The 24,809-nt window shown below is 46.0% G+C and overlaps 1 protein-coding gene across 2 annotated transcripts in view; it reads right to left on the minus strand.

Moving 5' to 3' along the window:
- Positions 1 to 7,545: 7,545 nt before the first annotated feature.
- Positions 7,546 to 24,809, minus strand: part of LOC142591287 (uncharacterized) — a 111,386-nt gene continuing 94,122 nt past the window's right edge. The window contains exon 4 of one of the 2 annotated variants that reach the window (XM_075703617.1): positions 7,546 to 7,854. In XM_075703617.1, the coding sequence (XP_075559732.1) occupies positions 7,595 to 7,854 (260 nt within the window). In that variant the 3' untranslated portion in view covers positions 7,546 to 7,594. The remainder of the gene's footprint in view (positions 7,855 to 24,809) is intronic. The other variant, XM_075703616.1, reaches the window with a different exon arrangement.

The following is a 24,809-nucleotide window of genomic DNA, read 5'->3' on the forward strand; positions in this document are numbered from 1 at the left end:
CGACAAAAGTGTCGATCTCATCTGAACACCGGCTCACACACTACCAGACGGTAGCAATGAGGTGGCGCACCGCATGGCTCGAGATCTTACGGACCGAGCCTCGGTTAGCTCCGCCTCACCGACTACCGATGAGGGGGAGTGGGAAGATCGATTGACAAGATTTAACGAAATTACGCAGCACCATACATTGCAGGGGCGTACATTCCCGCCTCCGCAGCCAAAATTAAGCAAAACCCAGTCTGTAGAATGGCGGCAGTTACAGACCAGATCCTATCCGAGTGCAGCTATTATGCACCTAATATACCCAGATTTATACCCAACAGACAAGTGCAAACATTGCAACTCTAGAGCCACCCTGGAGCATATTCTATGGGAATATACGGCTGTTCTCCAGGGTAACGGTGATGCAGCCTCAAACAGCGACAGCCTTCGCGTGCGCTGGGAGTCTGCGTTGCTCAGCTCGGATCTACAGCACCAACTCTGGGCCGTCCAGCGAGCCGAGGAAGCTGCCAAGGGCCAACAACCCTTGACTGAAACCATGGCGGGGTCCAGGCGCACCACACCAAATAGCAGGGCACTGAATAAAGTTATTTGAATGAATGAATCCGGAGATAAGCGCAGCGGGATCATGGTCGGCTGCATTCGAGCGATGACCCAAATAAACATGTGGGAAACTGATCGCCTTACGCCTTGCCACATTACAAACATAAATAGATATATGCTTACATATATAAGCACTTAGATGCAGCCCCTGGAAAGTTCCTGAAATGACATGAGAATGCTAATCGCCTATAAAGCGATCTCTTAAATTTCTCTGATTCTGGGCGCAATGGAACTAAAGTCACAAATCCTCAAGGTCTACAACTGGCGCTTTAGCATATTGCGCCACAAACGTACTGGCTGTGTGTCGCTTTTCAATAAACGTCTTTCACGAGAAAGCTATAGCTAGCTGCGCATTGAATGCACTGGGTATGCGCTGCTCTTCAACAAACCGCTCGCCAACTTTGGTCACTCAGTATGTGCCACCCTGTGTGCCGCAACCAGATAGCAATACTGAGCATTTTCTGTGACCAGTGCACCGCGCTTCTCGTCTCAGACGTCACGCGCGGACTGCTAGACAGTGCGACTAGATGGCGCAGAGGTTCTCGAAAGCTGTGCGAGAGAGAAGCCCGGTTTCAGCATGACACGTTTTTCGCCGTTCTCGGCCACTGGTACGCCATGCATTTCGGCGCTATATGGCGTCGACAGTTATTAGAAAAGTGGAAAAGAGAAATCCTTGGGCAGAACACGTCTCACACATAACTCATTTTGACCCAGGCGGCACGGGCCGCCGGGCTAATATTGTTTTTACGGCGGTAAACAACAGTCCTAGAATGGTCCACTGGTCATCATCATCATCATCATAATCATCATTATCATCAGTCAATTTTATGTTGATTGCACGACGAATGCCCTGCGATCTCCAATTACCCCTGTCCTGCGCCAACCGATTACAACTTGCGCGTTTCATCACTAATTTCATCACTCCACCTGGTTTACTGCTGTCCCCGACAGCACTTCCCTTCTCTTGGCACCAAGTCTGTAACTCTAATGCTCCACCAGCTATTTATCCTAAGCATTAGATGGCCTGCCAAGCTCCATTTTTTTCTGGTGATGTCAATTACAACATCGGCTATCCCCATTTGCTCTCTGATCCACACCGCTCAGTTCCCGTCTCCTAACATTACGCCTAACATTCTTCGTTCCATCGCTTTTTGCGCGGTCATTGTTCTCGAGGTTCTTTGCCAACATCTAACTTTCTGTCCCATATGTTAGCACTGGTACAACGCATTGATTGTGCACCTTTCTTTTCAATGATAGGGGTAAGGTTCCATTCACGAACCTTACCCTATCCTACCCTACAGCATGTTCTATGCTTACCCACCGCATGTTCTAACCTATCCTATAGGTTCTAAACTATCCATGTTATAACCTATAGCATGTTCTAACCTTACCCTATAGCATGTTCTTTCATTCTTGATTCAGCATGATTTTTCATTCTTCTGTAAATTTTCTTTTGTGATCAGGGCCCCCTGTCAGTTATTGACCTAGGTAAGCGTACTCCTTACAGACTCTAGAGGCCGACTGGTGATCCTGAACTTTTGTTCCCTTGCCATGCTATTGAGCCTTATCTCTGTCTTCTGCATATTAATCTTCAACCCCCCCTCGTACGCTTTCTCTGTTAAGGTCCTCAACCATTTGTTGCAATTTGTCCCGAGTGTTGTTAAACAGAACAATGTCGTCGGCAAACCGAAGGTTGCTGAGGCATTCGCCGGTGATCCTCACTCCTAAGCATTCCCCGTTTAATAGCTTGAACACTTCTTCCAAGCATGCATCGAATATCATTAGAGAGATTGTGTCTCCTTGAGTGCCCCCCTGGGAGAGTGCGCTGACCAGCTTAGACCCGCAATTGCAGCGACGGGCAGATGCGATGGACACGAGGAGTTGCGTAAGCCAATCGGGCCCTGAACTAAGGGCTCCACCCTATGAGGAGGTTTTGCCACCTCATAAGGTATAAATGATTTCTCTCTCTTTCTCTCAGAGTGCTGCTAAGCTAGCTTCAATCGAAAGGGTTTGTGTGCTGAACGTTGCCAGGTTCAGTTTCCAGTGGCGGAGTGTGCAGGTCCAGAGGTTCTTAGCACCCTCTGCTTCGTGGTAGGTGGGACGGCCGCCTTGGTCAGGTGCTCCGCGTCTGCTGGGTACTGAGGGCCTTGGGTTGGTTGTAGGAGTCGCGAGGGAGGCAGTGGCCGAATTCTGCACCTGGGAGACCAATTCCCGTTCTGGTGATGGAGTGTCTTTCGTTGAAGGCTGGTGGGCCTTTATCATTTGGTTGCACCTAGACTTGTATGCCTCACTGCCGCTCGGCATATTTGGCCAGTGTCAGGGGCCATTCCAATGTGGTGCCAGCTCTATAACAACACAGTTAGTGCTATTCTATGAAGACTGGAAGAATGGTCATTATTGTTATTACATTTATGGTAATTACATTGCAATTGCATTTATAATTTCTATTGTAACGTAATTACTGTAATTCTTATAACAGTTTTACGTTACTGACCTTCCAGACAACGCGAATGGTAATATGCGGCCAGCTTATCCACTGCATAGGCAATATTGGTTGTAGAACGGCAAGAAGTAGCACATATTGTCCAATCAATCTCACCTGCTCTCGAATATCGGGCAGCAGACGTAACAATATGTACGACAATATTCTCCAGTCATAAATATTTAGTCCAGTTATAAATATGGTCCAGTCATAAATAGGCCACCTCCTTAAAGTATTAAATGACTTCATGCCAGTTTGAGCGGCTGTTCACTGAACCAGTCATATTATAGGCTACGGTGCTTAGAAAAGTGAAACTAGGCGTCTCCGGAACAAACTTCTACTGGTGTAAGCATATTTAGAACCAAATATCGCTATCAAATGTACTGCACCTTCCTCTATGCAACGATGCTGATCTTATGCTTGAGCAAGTGACTTGCTACAAATGAGCAGCTTCTCAACAAAAAAAGGAAGAAAAATCAAAGAAGCATAACCTCTTTGTACATTCATCTCAAACAGAAAATAGCATACCAACATAACCAGTGATCCGACTTAATTCACCTTCACACAAAGCCTACTGAAAGAAGGCAGGGAGAGAGCCTCACCAGAACAAGCAGCGCGTAGAGCGCTGCCAGAAGGAACAACAGTAGCGAGCGATCCGCGCCGGTCTGAGCACCTGTTCACTACGCTCAGCCAATGCAAGTGCCATGCCTGCTTCAAGAAGGAAAAAGCACAGTGCGACTACCTGAATACAGACTTCTACTGGTGTGTGCACATGATGAAATAAGTACTTATACCTAGCTTACTCCATTTTCATGCGACGGTGTTGAGCATACGTCTGAGAAAGTGACTAGCTGCTCAGCTGTGTAAACAAACGATTAGTACCATCATCTTAAAGAGAAAATGGTACACCATCATAACCGGTAAGCCTACTTAATTCACCTTCGATCAAAGGCCGCTTTAAAAGACGGAGAAAGCGTTGCGCTACTCTGCACGTGTTGTGCCTCCGCAGGCATCTGTTATCATGCCACGAGAAAAAAAGATGAGGTGGAAAGGGGGACGCCATTTGTACAGTCAAGCTAAACAGAAAGAAATACGCCATCATAACCGGCAATTCATCCCAGTTCCAGTGAAAGAGCACTAAAAATCCGGAAAGAGTGTTGCATCACAGCAGGCAACGTTCTGCGCCTGGTGTGTGGCCACAAGCAACTGCTGTCCATGCACGAAAAACAAACAAAAAAAAAACAACCAAACACAGGTTTTCGCCTCTGCCCATCTGCAACCGTGTTGAGACCATGTGCTTTGCAGGTGACCAATATTAAGGTGACTAGGCGAGGTAGCAAACGACTCCCTGTCGGTCTAAGAAGCTGTTCACTACGCTCAGCCAGTTCAAGCGTTGCGCCTGCTTCAAGAGGAAAATAACACTGACTGTCAGAGCCTGCATCTTCCCGCGATTACATTGTTTAGCGCAAAACAACGGACACAAGAGAGACGACAGGAAAAGGCGCTCTCTTGTGTCCGTTGTTTTGCGCTAAACAAAGTCATTATGAATTCGCACCAGCTAGCCCGTCAACGCATTGTGCTGAACTATCTTACAGCGAATGCGCATCAAGAATTTAAATTATTGTACGCAGCTTTCTGAATCGGAAAGCAAACGACGATTCAGGGAACATGTCTGAGCATTCGACTAGCTGTTTAAAGAAAAAAGAAAAAAAGAAAAAAAAGAAAGCGAAAAAATATTCCGGCTTAGCATGGTAAGCGGGCCCCAAACTACATGGGGAACCTTCTCTGTGAGCCTCATTACTGCAAAAGTTGCAAAAAGCTGGGAGGAGTTACACAACCGCGGGAAAATGTAAAGCGTAAATCAGGCTATAACTGACATGCCTAATAATATCACTGTTGTCCGTGTCCATCGTGTCAATGGTCTCTGGAACATTGTCGGGCTGCGCAGGATTAAGTCCTCCCACACTGCCTCTGCTCAACAGTCTTTCTCACTTTCACCACTATGGCCTTGCCTTGGCTTCTTCGCGCTCTTGTGCGCGCACTCAGTTCTGCCTCCCTTCGGGTCTGCGGGGGGCCCGATCTTTCCCTGGCGAAGTGTTTCGAGCCGCTGGGCGTGGCCTCTCCCGTTGTCTGTTGTCCGGCAGTGCGCCGAAAGTAAACCGAGTCGATTTGGTTTCCCGCCGTTTTTGCGCCTTGGCGACTCTGATGCAGGCTCGTCGATAACGGGCTTACTTGATTTGTCAGACGACGATTCAATGGATCGGTAGTCCTTCCCGTCTGCGCTCGTTTCAGAGCCTCGTCGGGGGCCATGTTCATCTTCCCGGTCCGGACGCTCGTGTACCACTCACAGTACTGGTGACTGCCGTTGCACATTCAAGTGCGTTCTGGAGAGCTTCTCCTGATTTTGTGTGTCTCCTTCTTTTCCCGGTTCGTGGTTTGGCCTTGCCGTCAAACCGCTGCATGGACTTAAACTTGAGAGCGTAAGTTCTTGCCTTTGGTCACCTTTCTTGACCCACCACTGGCTTTATTTCTCGTCGGCCCCATTCTGCTGCATTGTTTGCTTCCCTCTCGGGCCACGCGTCAGCCCGGACTCCTGGTGCGGCCCTCCGTGCTGGCGTGGCGTGCTTCCGTTGTCGCCATGTTACTCTCTCTCCCGGCCGCCTTGGCCGCCAACTTGTGCAGCTGCAGCGCCGTCTGCTTGCTTCTCGTTACCATGCTGCCTCGACCTCTCCGTGCTTTCGTTGTCTGCGCTTCCCATCTGGTTGTTTTGTGTGCCTTGTGGTTCTGAGTCCGGTGTGGGGTTTTCTGTCTTGGAAGAATGACACTCTTTCTGTACCCTGCTGTTGCAGCCTCTTTGTTGGGTCAGGCTCGTTGCCCTTAGAGGCGTCAACCTCCGTGGCGGCTTCTCGGACTCCCTGGCCTGTCCAAGCATGGGAAAGTCGTCCACTTCCATGGTAGTCATACCGTATGACTTCCTGGTGGTGCAGTCCACGATAGCGTGCGCGCCACCACAGCAGCGACACGTCCGTGAGCAGGTCTCTTCCGTCTCGTCGAAAATGCCGCACCTCCTACAGAAAGGAGTTTGGTAGTGTGCTTTGTGGTGACTTTCCTGGCTGCAGTGGCTACACAGCCGGAGGACGCCGCTGTATTCGAACGTTGCCTTATGCCCAATCACTCGTGAGAAGTTCGGGAGGGAGTTGTCATACCTCATTTCCGTTTTCTAGTACCTTGTGGATGTACGTATGCTGGGCATGTCTGTGTACCACGCTTCTTCGATTCTCAACTTGGTTCTATACGTCTTCACGCATGCGGCTACTTCGTTTTCCGAAATGTAGCTCGGCAGGCATATATGCAAGTGACACGGACCACCTGTCGTTCGGCGGGGACATGGTTCCCGAGGCGGAGACCACCAACTTCAAGAATTTTGCAGGCTCCGTCTACTGAGTTCACGCCGACTTGAAAGTCGAAAACACGAATGTGTTCCACTATGTAGATTGCGTCCACCGTGATTCCATGGCGCCGATGGCTTCGTCTACCGACGTTCCCGGCGGCCACCTCACGTTGAAAAAGTTCTGCTCTGGCGGTGGCATGGCGGCTACAACCGCGACGGGTAATCGCTTGTTGAGTACTGGGAAAGTGAACCGTTTTTTCGCGACAGGGTCTGACTGTCAGGTTAATGATGATGCTCGCATATAAGAAGCTGGAGGAAACGCAAGGTGGTATCACTGATTTTTCGATGGGGCACGAATGGCGAAATTATTGTTGGTGGTTTCACCTTCCAGGAAGAGCCCACAGGCTTTTGTGCAGAAAATGGTCCTCTCGGTGGAATAAATGTGCCACCGCCTGGCGGGGCCGGGCAAGATGTTTTAATAAGAAATACGACAAGTGAAGTGCATAACCGCAATTATTAGTTTCGGTAATGCTTCGAGGACAGTTCTAACTATTGGGAATTCGCGAAGGCGTTGTAAAGAAGTTGATGAACAGTCTATAAGGAGTAGCTTATCCGCACTACAGAAACTTTATTACGGGCAATAGAGGTAGCTAGCACGAATTTCAGCGGCTGTACAGTATGCGTCCATTAATAACTCACACGCGACATTACTTGCTGATTGAGTATTGCCACGAGTCTGGCGTTTTATTTTTTAAGACTTTTCTCAGAGTTTGAAGTTCTCGCGCGGTGATATACGCTCTAGCAAAAATTGCATCAGCGTTCTATCAAAAATTGCATCAGCGTTCTACCAAATCCACAGCGAGAGAAGGATGTCTAGCAAGATTGGTCGTGTGACAGCAGTAGTGTTGCATTACTTCGATTGTACGCGAACACCAGCTATTGTTTTGAAACACATGCTGGTACACTTGCAAATAGTAGAAAGCACTTCTTTTCGTCACTTCGTTCGCAGGGTCGGCGATTGTGGTTACTGCTTATGTTGCCATTTTATCGTTGCCTGCTATTGGGCATATATGTGACCCCTAAAGTTTTTTTTTTGTTTATTACTGAAGATCAGACATTCAACGCCACAGTAGAGGCATTGCAAGTGCTCCCACTGCACGCGCTGCGGCGAGAAACCTTTTATGATATAGCCATTTCATCTTTTTTCGCATGTCCTGCTTGCATTTTCGAAATACATATTCAGTAAAGTTGCGCCATATTTTCTCGGTAAGATTCTTGTTTCCCTGAAAAACTTGGAAAGACTGAAACGGGGGAGTTGAATTTGTTACCACCATAAACTCTGTTACATAAACTCCTGTCAGTGCCATGAGCGTATTCCCTGAAAAGAGAGAATGGGGTAACACAGCATCGAACAGACAGTATATTGCAAGTTATATGCATTAAAAGAGATGGTTTCAAAATAGGAAATATTCCACCAGGAAAAAGAAACAAGATGAAACACGCCTACTGATGCACTAGAAATATGCATTCGCGGAAATGTTGCTGACGCTCCACAATTGTGGCAACAATAAATTATAATGCAGCATGTAACACATGCTCATTACATTAGCTCTTTGTCCTGTCAAACATCCACACGTTGTTGAACGCATGCCTCAAGAAAGAGTGAAGCGGCCTGTACCCTCAGTTGGACGGCGCACAATATGTAATATCACTACATAAAATCAAGAATAAGAAAGATCTTGGGCACATAATATCACATCAAGTATCGCATCCGAACCATAGTGATATTAAAAGGAATTTTACCTGGAACTTTCATCCCGACAAACGTTAATGAATAAAATCACGACGATGGCAGACATGATTCCTCTTATGGGAGGCTTGGTCACATAGTATTTTCATAGTATGTATTACAAATAATAAATCAGCAGAATTTCGTTGCAACTGTTGTGCTGAGCCGCGCTCATACTAAACAGAACGATCGTTGTTGTTGCATACTAATGCGCAGGCAGCGAAAGCATGTTAAGTGCGCTACATTGACAAAGACAATTTTAGCTGATCTTGCATACACTCGAGTGTCATCATCGAAGCCTAAATACTGCTGCATTGAAAATGAAACCACGTAAATTAGCGCTTTTATAAAGTAGGGCAGTTCTAAATCAAAACAATTACGTTCGCGTAAAAAAAATCGCCGCCCAAGCACTTCGTACAGATGGTTAACCAGCAAAACTAAAACGTGTGGCTCCGGTCTTTATCACTCAGTTAAACCCTATGGTTCATTAAACGAGGGCTTGGTAGGCTGCCGGATCCTCGATCCGCAGTTGGTGCTTGCAGTTGGCTGCACGACACCGTTCTTGTGCCCAGGCTGCAGCATCGTCACGGCGTTGACGAGCTCGTTTACGGCGTTGCAGATCGAAAGCTGCCTGCTCCTCAGGAGTACGTAGCTTACCCATTTCGAAGCCGGAGTGAAACTGCCGCATGCGCTCTCGGTAGGAACAGAGAGTACCGACGTCACTACTGGCGCAGCCAATCGCGCACCTCTCTTTTGTCTTTTTTTTTTTAGCGCGTGCGCGTGGGGTTGCAACGGAGGAGTTTTCGGCGTAGAGGTGACCGACGGACGGACGGACGGAGGGACGAATATTGTTAAATGTATAATGTAAAATACGGATTCATGTTAATGAACAGACATCCGCTAAAGGCGAAGGACAAAGAAAGTAGTGGTCCACACGAATGCTGTGTCACTGCAGAAATATCATTCAGGTGTGCACAGAATAATATACGCACACATAAGCAAAAAAGAAAGAACCGGTCACGTTCTACTATGACTATAATGTAAAAAAGAAATCATGACTTGTGCTATACAAAAAAAAAACAATTTTATGAACGGCCTGTTTAAGCTACACTTGTTAACGACAACCGAAAGGTGTGAACTTCTACGTGGTCGATTCCAGCATAAATTCCTTGAAAGGCGCCGTTGCCTCGCTCCGCGTATTGCCCGGAAGTAGCAAGCTCTGAATTCAGAGCGATAAAGTACACGCGTCTGGAGAGTTTCTTGATTCTTGGATGTTGCCACGCTACCAGCGCCAGCAGACGCCGCCCACTTTTCATGACGTCGCCCCTCTGATTTGGCATATTACTTCCAAAGACGATGATGATTTATTGGCCACCCCCTTGAAACAGAGCGTGGACGAACAGTAACCTAGCCTGCATGAGTTAATAAGGTGGGGTGTACATGCTTATCATGCTGGTTGTAGTTTTCGGGTTTTCAAAACTTCGTCATTTAAACTATACTACCATGAATCCGGTCGTATAAATTTCTGTCATGCTTTTTTCCATCAATAATGTCAACGCACCTCACTTATTTCGACTACTGAACGGTGGATGCTCTCGTTCACTTTATACCCAAATGGTTCTGGAAGGTGTACGTTCCTACGGGTCACACTGGGCCAATCCCTTTGCATTGCATTAGGATGTGTTGAGTGGTCTCCAGAATTCTTTTGTAGGAGTCGAATGTCGCATCTTCTTGTGAATATTTATTCCGGTATGTGTTTGTCCTTAGAGAATCAGCTCGAGATTCAAACAGTAATGTACGGCCCTTTGTGTTGTCTCACAGATGTTCTCTTCTAATTTCTTTCTTTCCATTCTTGTCTCGTTCGTCTTTTCCTTTCCAATATTTGCATCCTATTTACTTTCTCTGTTTCTCTTACTTCCTTTTTGATGACTCATGGTCACCATTTAGCCGTGATGGCATCAGCGGCCGCTAGCGGAGGCCCAGCGAACTAGCGGAGGCCCAGCGAACTAGCGGCGCCCATTTTTACATCAGCCCTAGAGCAATGAGCTTGAGCGGGGGAAGGGGTGCGAGGAAGGGGGATTTATATTTCTATTTGATACGAATAAATGTAGCACTGATATGCACATTTCTTGACATTTCTTGCGCGCTGTGACCTGGTTGTTCTTGTGCAGTCGGAACTCAAGCACACTGCGTTTTAGGCTAACTGCCGAAGGGAAAAAAAAAGTTAAATGTAACCCAAGCAAATGTCGACCAGACGCTGATGCCTTTTTCTGAGTTTTTTGCTTTGACGAGTCTGCGAGGTGGCCTTGCGCAGGCGCAGCTCGGGATGCATAAGAGTACATGCCCATTTTGTAAACGCAACGCATGCGCCTGGTTCATCGTGCCATGTCGCGACCATTGTCACCGGACCATTTCAGCGAGTTCTCAAATTTAATGGACATGTTGGTTGAGGTATTATTGGAAAAACATTATATGTCCCATCACGCGAAAACCGGGCGTTGTCGTCGGTAGCGTGACCGAATGATCGCACCAAAAATGGCCGACGGTGCAACGAGTAAAACCATGCGAAAACTGCTCGGATTGACCTCTTATTTATCAGACATATTTTTGCAAACAAAGTCAATTCATGAAACTGAAAACAAAATTTGGTACATTTCGGTCTGGGTGAAAATCTAACCCGTGCATCCGAAGTGCGAGACGGCACGCTTTCACGACACCACGGTGGCTTTCTTTTTTTGTTTATTACCGACTTGGCAACATTCAAAAGAATACATTTTAACAATAAAGACAGTCAGGATTAATGTTTATGCCATTGGATAGCATTGGTAGTAACGCACTGGAATTGGTAAGGGAATATATCTACTCAGGGCAGGTAGTGACCGCGGATCCGGATCATGAGACTGAAATTATCAGAAGAATAAAAATTGGCTCGGGTGCGTTTGTCAGGCATTGTCAGATCATCAACAGCAGGTTGCCATTATTCCTCAAGACAAAGGTGTATAACAGCTGTGTCTAACCAGTACTCACCTACGGGGTAGAAACCTGGAGGCTTACAAAAAGGGTTTTACTTAAATTGAGGATGGCGCAACGAGCTATGGAAAGAAGTATGATGGGTGTAACGTTAAGGGGGGGGGATAAGAAGAGAGCAGATTGGGTGAGTGAACAAACGCGAGTTAATGACATCTTAGTTGAAATCAAGAAAAAAAAATGGGCATGGGCAGGGCATGTAATCAGGAGCAAAAATAACCGATGGTCATTAAGGGTTACGGACTGTATTCAAAGTGATGAAAAGCGTAGCAGGGGGCGGCAGAAAGTTAGGTGGGCGGATGAGATTAAGATGGTTGCCGGGACAACATGGCCACAAATAGCAGATGACTGGGGTAGTTGGAGAAGTATGGGAGAGGCCTTTGCCCGCAGTGGGCGCAGCCAGGCTCATGATGATGACGGTGATTGGATGGCTGAAACGGAGGCTAAAAAGGTTTGAGGTTCGCAAACTCAGTCATCATGCGGAACCACGTTTGTATTCCTTTTTGCAAAGTATACCATTCCCTCATGTAACAAATGCTTTCGATGAAGTATTCTCTAACAGGGCGGGCGTTTGGTTCCGCATGCCTCAAGGACATTCTAGTTTTTCATAAACTACGCAAGGACAACAGCATGAGTATGTCATATGGTACAGCGTCTTAGTTTAGAATAGGCAAGAAAGGAATCCTTTGTGGCGTATTCGATAAGTCTTTCTTGAGGGTTCTCTGTAAAACATCCCAATGAAATACCCCATCACAGCAGTCTAGAAAGATGTGTTCGACTGTTTCGGGTTTCCGACATAACAAACAATTGATGCTACGAGGCACAAAAAGTCTTTTTTCCTCTAGTCATGGTTTGACAGGTAAAGTATTTGTGTAGACGAGAGAAAAGGAGGCCTTCATCGATGGCCTTACGGCTATTGGTTTTTACTCTTATTAGCAGGTTCTTTTCAGGTTAAATGCAGAATATCGAGCGATACAATGATACCGGCAACATCGCGTCTAACAGGTTCCTATATAAGCGCTTTCGTGGTACCCGACATAGGTATTCTATAGAAAAGCGAACCTTCAAGAGCTGAAAAGCCCAGACTACTTCCTAAGCACTCTGCCTTGACTGCACCGACGAGAGGATACAATGAATTCGGGCATAGCTTCGCTCAGCCTTACTTGAAACATAGTCAACAAAAATGGGTCCTTTTGGTTCCGTGTGTAAACAAACCGTGACACAATCTGCCTTTTGAACAAATGTGCAAGACTTAGTACTCCACTTTTAACGGAACGAAACATATTGGGGCGACTGGTGCGCTTCCAGCTTGAACGCCATACAAACACTACAAGTGCCTTGTGCAACTGTTTGCACAAAGCACTTGTAGCACAGTGCTTGAAACACGGGAAACATTTTTGCAACGGCAAACAGGTTGCACACCATCGCACGAGAAAACATTGAGAAATTGCGCCCCCCCCCCCCCCTTTAAGCGCGCACACACCAATCCTTTCAGCTTCTGCATTCCAGTAATCCACTACGTCACGGTAGTGCTACAGTGGTACATCGAGATATTTTTCCGGCGTGACGGCCCACTGAATACTTACAAAAGTACTCAGAGGGTCTTCCCGGTTGCCGATCCATACCCCTATCTCCCTATATATTTATCCAAGCTGATATCACTGCCTGTCATTCTGTAGTACGGCAACGCTTCCGTGATTGCGATTCCAACACTTTCTATATGCTGACAAACGAACGCGATGTCCGCATATGCGAGAACTTTCACTTTTGCGGACTGTGCTCTGAAACCTGATATTCTATTGGCATTGTCCGAGATAGCAGAACAGGTTGCCATTGCACTCGCGCTCACAGACCCGACCACCACCCACGTCTACAGCGATTCACGCTCGGCCGTCAAAGCCTTTCAGAAAGGTGCAGTTGCAAGACAAGCACTACAAATAATCAATAGATCCGCACCGCTGCAGCATCACACCATCTGCTGGTTCCCGGCACACCTCGGAGAGATCGAGGACGCCCCTCGCAATCTCAATGAGATGGCTCACAGGAGCACGCGAGACCTGACCCTCCGCAACGCCCCCTATTCTGGTCGTGACCATCCCAGCGAGAATCGGGACCCTCCCTCCACATATAAAGAGATCATAAAGCACTTTTATCTAGACCGCAGAATATACAGCACACCTCACAATAAGCTCACCAGGCCTCAAGCCCTGACGTTCAGAATGCTTCAAACAAACACGTACCCCACGCAGAACAGACTACACCACTACATGCCTGACCTATACAAACCATCATATTGCGAAAATTGCCATAGCACACTAGACGTACATCACTTGCTCTGGCCGTGTGGTCGGACCCACGCAAACAAGGATCAAGACTCCGCCAGGCTACAAGACGCATTACGCAGCACGGACCTGGTGGAGCAGCTCTGGGCCGTCCAGCGAGCCCACGATGCGGCCAGGGAGTTACAACTCCCGGTCCCAACGTGGGAGTAGCCCGCTCTATGGGACCTTGCGCCCCGTAGCTCGCAGGACCTTTCTATAAGGTTACTCCATCCATCCATCCATCCATCCATCCATCCATCCATCCATCCATCCATCCATTGCAAATAAATGTGGGTACAAACCACATCCCTGATGCATGGATGAGCGCACGCTAAAGTTTTTGGTAACCTCCTTGTTTATTATGAGAATGGCTGTACAGACTTGATAACATATATTTACCCTATCCAAGATTAATTCCCTTGCGTTTACATTGGTATTATATATTTGCTATCTAGCTACGTTGCGATGTATCACACGAAGTGATTTATTAGAGCTGTTCTGCGTGATAGAGCAAGTCAGAGGAATCGGGAGGTTGTCCGTTCAAAATATGTGAGCAAAAATCCTAAGGGAGCTGAGCACTTCTTACAAATTGTGAATGCAAAATCATGAATGCCCGATTGAACGCCCCTGAGCGACCCATCGTGTTATAAACTCCTCGCGGGCAATCCAACGCGTTGTGACGCTTGATAAGCGCCTCCTAGATAGGAGAAGGCCGGTGCACTTCGATCCGTGACGCCATGCTGCTTTGCTCGACTATCATAGTATCTAATGGCGACGTGCCCGAGTAAGCCGAGGTGATTTTGATATCACCGCTTCGTCACGCCGGGCTCCTACGCTCTCCGAACATGTCGAGAAAATCGCTGCAACTTCTGCTACGGCTAAAACCAGTGCCCTGGAACAGAGCAGTGACTGCTTTAACCCAGTCGAATCGCCACTGTCTCTTGCATGCACACTTTGCGCTCATTTGCGCGTAGTCGGTCATATGACTTAACGCCGTCGTTTTGTAGAATCTCTTCGCCCTTCTCTGTAGGCTCGGAATGGCTCAAGGTTGGTGCTCCCCGCGCTCAGTCTGCACGTTTTCTCTGAACGTGGTGGTAATGTTATGTGCACATGAGTTCCATCGTGAACGTGTGTCGTTGCCAGGTGAACGTTTTCGTCGTGCGCTTTGGAGCTTCATCTCCGTGGTGCCTGTACGTCTTACACCTGTTAAGAGGTCAGTACAGTTCATGAAGTCAGTGTTTTTCTATTAGCAGCCCTGCAATATTTTTCGACTAAAGTTTCGTCCTCTCTGCGCGTAATCGAATTACGGGCATTGTACATCCGCATGTTTTGCGGTGACGATAACATCAATCGGTCATTGACCAACCATTTTGCTGTGTTTGGCCGCACCGTACTGTTTATCAGCATACCTCCGCGCTTATTCTGTCCTATTTTGTTTCCGCACAGCGCTGAGGTACGCCAAAAAGAAATGTCTGAATTCGAAACTTTAGAACTGTTTAGAACTGTAGCCCACAGGATGAGTCAGCGGGGGCGTTGTGTCTTTCCTGAACACTGGCGAATAATAACAAAATAGATGTGATTGGTAATAATTATGCTCGACATGCAATGTCCGGGATAGCCTTGCTTGAGTTTCGTTTGCTTTTTGTTTGCCTAACCGCGATTGCGGGAGCAATCATACAACTGTGTAAAGTTGGAATGGCTGAACTTTTGTACGCATTTGTATCGTGGTCGGGGCACTTGCTGCACATTATGGTGGGTCGCGCTGCTGAATTTTAACGCGCCTGTCTTTAGGGCCGCTATATTGCACTTTCCAAAGAGTGGCATGTACGTTTTTTAGAATAACGAAACTTTCGGGCGACTTCTTAAGCTTCTGCTTACTTACACGTGACCGGAAGCTTTTATGGTGGGGACATCAAGTGAAGTTTACTCCGCAGCTGTCTGTGACGAACGAAACGTTTGCGCCGACCTAATTGCTCGTTCGCACGTGGTCGTATTTTTTAGCACGTAACAGTGAAACTTTTTGTTAGTTGACTGTTTCTTTAGTGCGCTTGTAGTGACAACCATGCCGCTGAAACTTCGGTACGTGTGCTGTTGGCGTTTTCGTTGCGTAACCACAATTGCCAAGAGAGAGAGAGCAAATGATAAATGAAAGGTAGGGAGGTTAACCAGGACTGAGCCCAGTTGGCTATCCTAGTTTGGCGAAGGGAAAAGGGGGAAGAAAGATGAAAAGAAGAAGAGAAAGTCCACTGGCGATATCATTTGGTCACTCAGACCGGGTCACAGACGCCGACTCAATCCGATAGCTTTCAAATATTGCAGCAGTGCTTTTGTGACCTTTTCTAGCTGCGATATGAGAAACCATGGTCCCAAGATCTTGTTCAAGGTGAAAGGTTTTCTATCTAACTTATTGAGAGCTGTGCAGATGTCATGCCTTTCATTTTCATAAGATGGGCAGTAGCAAAGTAGATGTTCTATAGTTTCCTCGACACCGCAGCCATTGCACTCGGCGCTATTATACCCAGGAATTCTGGACACGCGTTAATTTCTTTTTTAGCCACCACGTGGCGTATCAACCTTAAAGATTTGAAATTCGCCCCGTGACGTATGCCATTACGCACAACTAAAGAAAACACAATAAAAAGAAGCACACCCTGAGACTGTTGCTTCCCCTCGGCACTTGGAAATGAGCGCCCTTATGTATCAGCGTTATCTTGAAGACAACCTGCTACTTGTCGACTTACAAACAATCGACGATTTTGCTAGACACCTTGCCAGACAGCTCATCAGCATTCCGGGTGAGATGTCTGGCCGAGATAACAGCTCCCGCAAAGCTTGCGTTGGGTTGCCTTTCTTCGTTGTTTGTTCTGTTGATTTGTGCACAACTGCAGCCGCGGGCTTCGGTATAATCAGCGTTATTTTTCTACTGTTTTCTAAGAACCAGTGTAATTCAATAAGAGGAAGCTTTAGCTCGGGCCTTTCTTCGATGTCGGCCGCTCAAGTACATGTAAAACGCATCAATGATTTTATGAGAAAATCGCTCAACCGATATGAATGAGAATTGTTGCATTCAAGAGAGAACGTCAGATCACAGTGATCGCTGCAATAATAATTTTGATCTAGGCCATGGCATTATTGACAAGAATTATCGGAAATCGGCAAATTTGAAAAAGAAGAACGAAGTTTACAAATCCGTTAGTTCGGATAAAAACTGATATCGCATCCCTATAGACTGCATCCCTTGCAGCATCGCAATTGGACGAATTAGATGTATGAATTTATAACTTATGTGAAGTTACAATGCCTGTTAAGATTTTGGGAAAACCATATTCAGGAGTTAGTGGTGTATTTCAGGGTGGCATATGATATATCATTTTTGTCTGCATTAAATGAAATATTAGGTGCAGCTTAGAGAATTCCGATGTCGTTTTTAGTTGCTGAGGTACAGAGTCGTATACTTTGAGTACTGTTTCTTGAGATTTCGCATTTCTTTAGAATTTAGAAAAGTAGAAGCTAAATAAAGATTGCCTTTCTGAAACCTAACTTTAACTGTTTCTTTTAAGTTCAACATAACTCATGTATTGCGGTGCAGTGGTTGTAAGAAGAAAGGATTGATGATTTCCTAGGTGGGAGCTAATAAAGCTTCCCGTTAAGTTAGGTTTAGAATAATACTTTTGCTGAGAGAAGAAGCAAGACGAGTAGCGCATATAGATTCTGGCGGCCGCAGTTCGATGGGGGCGAAACGCGAAGGCACACGTGTTCTTAGATTTAGGCGTACGTTAAAGATGCCCAGGTGGTCTAAATTTCCCAGATTCCCCAACTACGCCATGCCTCATAATCAGATCGTGGTCTTGTCACGTAAAACCCCCATTTTTTTATTTACAGAATGTACAGTAATTTACAGTAATTGACAAAGCCAAGCCTGCAGCAGGCTAGTCATTAAAGCGTTCACTTCTTCAGACCTAAACACGGGCTCATCCTCCTAAGCTTTGTGCAGAACTGCGCAACATATTTCCACTTGGCGTGGAAGCGCCGTCCCGCTGCTCCCTAGGCAGAAAAGGACTGGTAGCGTTTTAGGCGGCTGACCTCAACGACGTCATGGGAAGTCTGGATGAAGCGAGTAGTAGGTGTGACCGGAGACATATCGTAGGTTACATTGGTTACCTGACAGAGGACCCGGTAAGCGCCGGAGTAGCGGGATATCAGTTTTTCCGAGAGGCTGAAATTGCGGGTGGGAGATCGAAGAGGGACAAGATCCCCGAGAATATAATCGGCGTCCCGGTGACTACTGTCACAAATGCTTTTACTCTTGTTCTGAGAAGCACAACGGCGACGGTGAGCAACTTAGCGTGTTTCTTGGGCTCGAGCAATAACATCGCTTGTATACTGAGACACGGGCTCTTGAGGGGTAGGCAGTATTGTATTAAAAAGCAATACTGAATCTCGGCCGCACAACACATAAAATGGCGAGTTTCGTGCAGTGTCGTGGCGTGATGAATTGTACGCGAATATGACAGACGGGCGAGCAGTCTCCCCGTCACGATGGTCATCAGAAACATATATGAAGAGCATGTCTGTTAATATTCGATGAAACCGCTCCGTAAGACCATTGGTTTGCGGATGACATGCATTAGTAAATTTGTGCTTGGTAGAATAAAGACGGAGGAAGTCGCCTACAAATGGATGGATGGATGGATGGATGGATGGATGGATGGATGGATGGATGAATGGATGGATGGATGGAAGGATGGATGCTATCAGCATCCCCTTTGGAACGGGGCGGTGGGTTGCGTCACCAAGTTCTTGCTAACATACTGCCCAATGTCCTACCTAGGTTAAACAATAAAAAAAAAACACTATGGACTACCACACCCAAATTTTCTGATCCCCTATTGTGAACTGTGCTTCTGTACGTCTCCGTTTTTTGTCGTTTCCCTACTTTTCTTCCGCCAATCCTCCAATCACCTCTAACTAATGCCTATTGCGGACATGTTTACTTTTCCACTGCTCCCGCTTAACCCAAGGGCTTCAAGCAGGCCAGTGGTGCCTAAATCGACTGCTGGGTGGACGTCTTCACATTCTAATAAACCATGCTCCCTAGTTTCCTTTGCTTTACCGCAGCAAGCACATGCTTCTTCTGCCTTCTCATATCAGGCTTTATAGTAACGTGTTCTAAGGCATCCCGATCTCGATCTCGCTTCGAAAAGTAATGAGCTTCCGTTTGAGTTATCATAAATGGTTTCTTTCCTGATTTCGTTTTTTCTTTTTAAGTAGTTACTCATGGCAGGTTTCTTTGCCATTGCCGCCACCCATGCGATTATTTCAGCCTCTCTGACTTTCCCCTTGACGTTCCTTGTTGCTGTGTTGCCCACCCTACAGGACGCATACTTGCTGGTAAGTTTCCTAGTTCTTTTCCTCCACTGCGAATGAATGTTTTTTCTGTACAGATATCTCAACACTCTCCCAACCCATTTACTTTCTTCCATATTCCTCAGCCGTTCTTCTTACTCAATTTTACTGCGGGCTTCCCTCACTTCAAAACTAGTCCAGCCCATATCACCCTGCACAGCTTCATTTGTAGTCTTCCCGTGAGCGCCCAATGCGAGGCGACCCACTGATCGTTGGTTCCCATCGAGTCCTGATTGTACCCCTGATTTAGAGCAAACAACTACTTTTCGAAAAGTAAGTTCTGGAACCATTACACCTTCCCACATACCTCGGAGGACCTCGTCCTCCGAGATAAAGAGAAAGGAGCGACCCCTGTCGGTAAGAAGTGGACGAGGAGCGCCGAGGCGAACAATCACTTTGTGCATTAGAACAGTAAGTAGGCTGCGCCAGTTGGAAGTTTACCCGCCGTGGTTGCTCAGTGGCTATGGTGTTGGGCTGTTGAGCACGAGGTAGCGGGAATGATTCTCGGCCACGGCGGCCGTATTTCGATGGGGGCGAAATGCGAAAACACCCGTGTACTTAGATTTAGGTGCCCGTTAAAGATCCCCAGGCGGTCGAACTTTCCGGAGGGCTCCACTACGGCGTGCCTCATAATCAGAAAGTAGTTTTGGCACGTTAAACCCCATAATTCAATTACGTCAGTTGGAAGAGCTCTGGTGGACGCGAACCAAGTTGTATAATGTGTTGCGACGGCAATACACTTGTTGCATCAGTCAGATCTGGGGAAAGGTACCAAGAGATCTACACCAACGCGATAGAAGGGTTGGGTAGGAATGCCAAGAGGTAGGAGTAAACCAACAGTAAGCTCAGATGGTTTCTTCTGGCGTTGACATAACTCACAAGAAGCGACGTAGCGGCGACCAGGTCGGCGCATACCAGGCCGAAAGAATCGTCGCCGGACACGGTCGTACGTACTGATTCCCCGAGGTGACCAAAAGCTGGTAGATCGTGCAGCTTGGACAGAATAGCAGTGTGAACATGCCGCGCAATAACCAGCACCATCTAATCCACTGGGGTACATGCTACGCCGGTATAAAATGCCTTCCTTGGGTAGGAACATACCGAGAGAAAGGTCACATAACCTAGTTGTTAAATTTTCCATGATACCACATATGCTTGGATCTCGGCGCTGTTCGGTAGCAAGGTCAGCTAAGCAGATAGAGAAAATACAGAGCAGAAGCATGGGTCGCAGGAACATCGTCTGGGTGGCGGTACAAGCAGTCGGCAACTTGGTATAAACAATCGGACTTTTAAGCAACTGTGTACGAGTGTTCCTGTGGGTGTAGCGCCCAGTGACCTAGGCGATCGGCAGGGTCTTTGAGGGATGAAAGCCTGCAGAGCGCATGGTGTTCTGTGGTGTATGTAAAGGGCCGACCACATAGGTAAGAGCGCGATTTCGCCACTGCCTAGAGAACTGCAAGGCACTCACGTTCAGTAATGAAATAATTCCGCTCAGCTGGAGAAATCAGACCGCTGGCGTAGGCAATGACGCGGTCGCGGCGTCGTTGACGTTGGCAAAAAATGGCATCGATCCATGACCAATGGTATCAGTGTTGACTTCTCTTGAAGCAGTCTGGTCGAAGTGCGCAAGAAGAAATGGAGATGTATACAAAGAGGTAAGCTTCGAGAAGGCAGTTGCTTGTTCAGGTCCCCAAGAAAATGAAGCATCTGCCTTCAGAAGAGCATAGGACGGCTGACCCCCGAAAAATTGTGCATGAAGCGGCGGAAGTACGAGAAAAGGCCCACGAAGCTCCGGACATATTTAGCACATGTTGGCTCGGGAAACTTCTGTACGGCACGAGCTTTTCCCGGGTTTGGGCGCACACCAGATGAATGAACAATATGACTGAGGATAGTAATTTAGCGCCGTCCGAAGGGACATTTAGACGAATTAAGTTGAAGGCCAGTATTGTGAAAAGCAGAAAGAAAGAGCGAGAGGCACTCCGGGTGCGTGGCAAATGTAGGTACAAAACGACGGTGTCGTCTAAGTAACAAATACAGATTTATTTATTTATTTATGTCACAATACTGCCGCTCTCAGCCGAGAGCCTAGCAGACGGGCGTGAACACTTTCTTTTCCCGACATAAATACATGTGTGAGCTACACAAAGAATGAAACAGCAACAATATTCAACAGAATACAAAGGTAGATAAGCTATACAACAGAACACTAAACAAAGCAGAATAAAATGAACAACAACCTGGACATATCATAGTCAAAGTAAAAACGTGAAGTATTTGGAAACAAACAAGTGTACACATTTTTTTCTAAGCACTGTTAGTTCAACATAAAGAGAACAGGGAACAAACGTGAGAAATCGTTAATAATCTCTTGTGATGAGCTCCAGTTGGGAAACGAACAGGGATAAAGAATTTGTCGCTGTTAATGACGAGTTAAGTTCATTCCATTCTTTGATTACTCGAGGAAAGAATGAGTACCTGAATGCGTCATTAGAAAAGGAATACTCGGTGAGCGTATGTTCGTGTTGATGCCGTGTTATTCTAGATTGCGAATATGAAATGTACCGGGTGATATCAATTTTATACTGACGGTGCAGCATTTGAAACAGAAATTTTAGTCGACCTTGTTTCGCTCTCGTCGATAATGTGTTGAGGCCTGAGGAAGCTAAGAGACGTGAAGGTGAGTCAGTAGAACGATATTTGCTATGAATGAACCTTGCGGCTTTTCTTTGTACAGGTTCAAGTTTAGCTATGTTAGTTGCTGTGTAAGGACACCAAATTGTATTAGCGTATTCTAAAATAGGTCTCACAAATGTTATGTAGGCCAGGAGCCTAATGTTCGTTGGAGCGATCTTTAGGCGTCTTTTTAGATAAAATAGCTTTCGTAGTGCAGTAGTTGTCATATTAGTTATGTGTGTTTCCCAATTGAGGTTTGATGTCAGCGTTATCCCTAAATATTTCTCTTGGTCAACCATGGGAAGAGGCGTGCCATTAACGATATAGGTGAAATGAGAGGGTTGCTTTTTTCTTGTTATTGTCATTGCCACTGATTTATTGACGTTAATAGACATTTGCCACTGGAAACACCAGTCGGCTATCGTGTTAAGGGAATCAGAAAGATCGAGATGGTCGTTATGGCTGTTAATTTCTTTATATATCACGCAGTCATCCGCGAAGAGTTTGATTTTGCACCCTATATTATTGGTTATATCGTTAATAAAGATCAGAAATAACAGCGGCCCGAGTACCGAGCCTTGTGGTACTCCAGATGTGACAGGAACGACATCAGATGGCATGTGGTCATACATAACAAATTGTGAGCGGTGTGTTAGAAAAGCTGTTATCCAAGCAGAAACTTCTCCTTTCCCGATGGCATGCTCCACTTTTGCAATTAGCTTAGTGTGACTCAGGCAATCAAAAGCTTTAGATAAGTCAAGTAAAATCATGTCAATTTGAGAACGATTATTAATACTAAGAGCAAGGTCGTGAACTACCTCTGTTTGTTGAGTGATGGTTGATAAGCCAGATCGAAAACCATGCTGCTGAGGCGATAGGATGTTTTCACGTTCTAGAAATACTGTCATGTGTTTTAGAATGATGTGTTCCAGTATTTTGCATGAAGTGCTGGTGAGAGATATGGGTCTGAAATTGGCAACATTATTTTTGTCTCCTTTTTTGTGGATCGGTATTATTTTAGCCTTTTTCCAGTCAAGTGGTAGATTAGAAGTTGCTAGTGATTTACGAAAAATATGTTCCAGATATCTGCTGCACCACTCAGCATATTTTTTTAGGAATTCGTTTGGAATTTCGTCAGGCCCGATTGATTTCTTAGGGTCAATATTGAGGAGAAGATTGTGGATTCCGGCGTCCGTTATTATTAACCGATCAAGCGCTGACGTACAGGATGGTGGAATAGGGGGGAGTGTACCATTGTCCTCCGTGAAGACTGATTTGAAAAAATTGTTATATTTGTTTGCCGTTGCACTTTTTTCTTCTTCGGTTAGTTTGGTTGTTGTCTGCTCGGTACTGCGCAGATGTTTCCAGAATATTTATGGGTTATCTTTTAGGAAGTTAGCAAGAGTGACACTGTAGTAATATTGTTTCGAATCATTTAGTTTCTGCTTGAAATGCATAACTGCAGATTTTAACTTCAAGGTTGTAGATGGTTTTGGGTTATTCTTGTTTGCCTTACGAAGCCGATTTGCGCGCCGTTTAGCATGGATGATTTCGCGTGTGATCCATGGATTCTTAAGGTGCGGTTTTTTCTTTTGCATTGGACTATAATTAGTTAAACAGTGCAGGATAATGCTCTTAAAATGTAGCCACAATGCATCTACATCAGTAGATTCCTGAGATGCTTTTTCCGAAAAGGAATCGAATTCATACGACAGATAAGTTAGTATGCTGGCGTCGTCTGCTTTATGAAAGTTAAAAAAGCTCTTTTCTGTAGACTGGGTAGTAATAGAATGATCAAGCTGGAATGTGCACATAGGTATACTGTGATCAGATATTCCTTCAATAATTTCTATTTGTGCTTTACTTGTAGTAAAATGGTTGCTAAGAAATATGAGGTCGAGGATATTTTTCGTTGAGCCTTGAACGCGGGTAGGACGAGTGACAAGTTGATGTAGGTTAAAATTTAGAATTAAGTCTATTAGCACTTCGGAGGCTTCTGACGTATGATGCATTGTGGACCAGACTATGTCAGCTAAGTTAAAGTCGCCCGCAAGAATAATGCTGGATTGATGGACATGATGCTGCATATATTTTTGAATTGCTGAAAGGCATGCACTGTCAGAGGAAGGGCTCCGATAAACGCAACCGGTTACGATTGACGTCCCGTCGCATAAAATTTTGCAGAAAACGGCTTCAGTGTTGTTCACCTCGGGAAGAAGGACAAAGCGAAGACAGTTTTTTATCACTAAGGCCACTCCTCCACCTCGTGAAGGTCGGTCTTTTCGGATGATTGTGTAGTTTGGCGGGGTAATCTCGTGGTCGAATATAGCGGGTGATAGCCATGTTTCCGTGATGGCCACAATATCGGGCTCGTGATCGACTAGAAGGCTTTCCAAGGCTTCTGTTTTATTTATGACACTGCGGGCGTTTACATTTATCAATGTTAATCTTTTGATTGTGCGGCTTGTGCCGCTTGTGCGGCTCTGCGGGTTATTCGGCGGTTTGTTTCTGCGTCGTTTTTTTGCATCGGTACTTTGTCCTTCTTCTCTTCGTCCCAAATATATGCGCGTCTGTTAATGTAAAGTTTGTCAAAAGAAAGTGATACTTTTTCCTTTTTTTCACGGTTTGGTTTCGCACTATCCCAAAGTTTCTTCCGTATGTCTCTTATTCTTTTAGAGAAGTGTTCACCAATTGAGTAGTCAGTTGTTTTTAGTTTGAAACCTCGGCTTAAGATTGCCACTTTTTGTCTGTAGTCAAGTAACTTCATTATTACCGGTCGAGTTTTATCTGTGGCGCGTTTCCCCAACCAACGTATACGCTCGATGGCAACTTTTTCTAGTCCGAAGGTGTCTTCGATAATGTCTTTGTTTACTGTTTGCTCTAACGACTCGCTAGTTTCATCGTTTTTTTCCTTTAGGCCATAGATAATTAAGTTAGATCGCCTACTGCGGTTTTCAAGGTTGTAAATTTTATGTTGAAGAATATCTATTACTTCGCTCATACAGGCGATTTCTTGTTGACAGCATTCGACTCTATTTTCAAGGACTGCAAGGAGGTCAAGCTTGTTTTCTATATCTACTAAACGTTTTTCTTTAATATCTTTGATGTCGGCTG

Source organism: Dermacentor variabilis, chromosome 8, assembly GCF_050947875.1.
Source record: "Dermacentor variabilis isolate Ectoservices chromosome 8, ASM5094787v1, whole genome shotgun sequence".
Classification (NCBI taxonomy): domain Eukaryota; kingdom Metazoa; phylum Arthropoda; class Arachnida; order Ixodida; family Ixodidae; genus Dermacentor; species Dermacentor variabilis.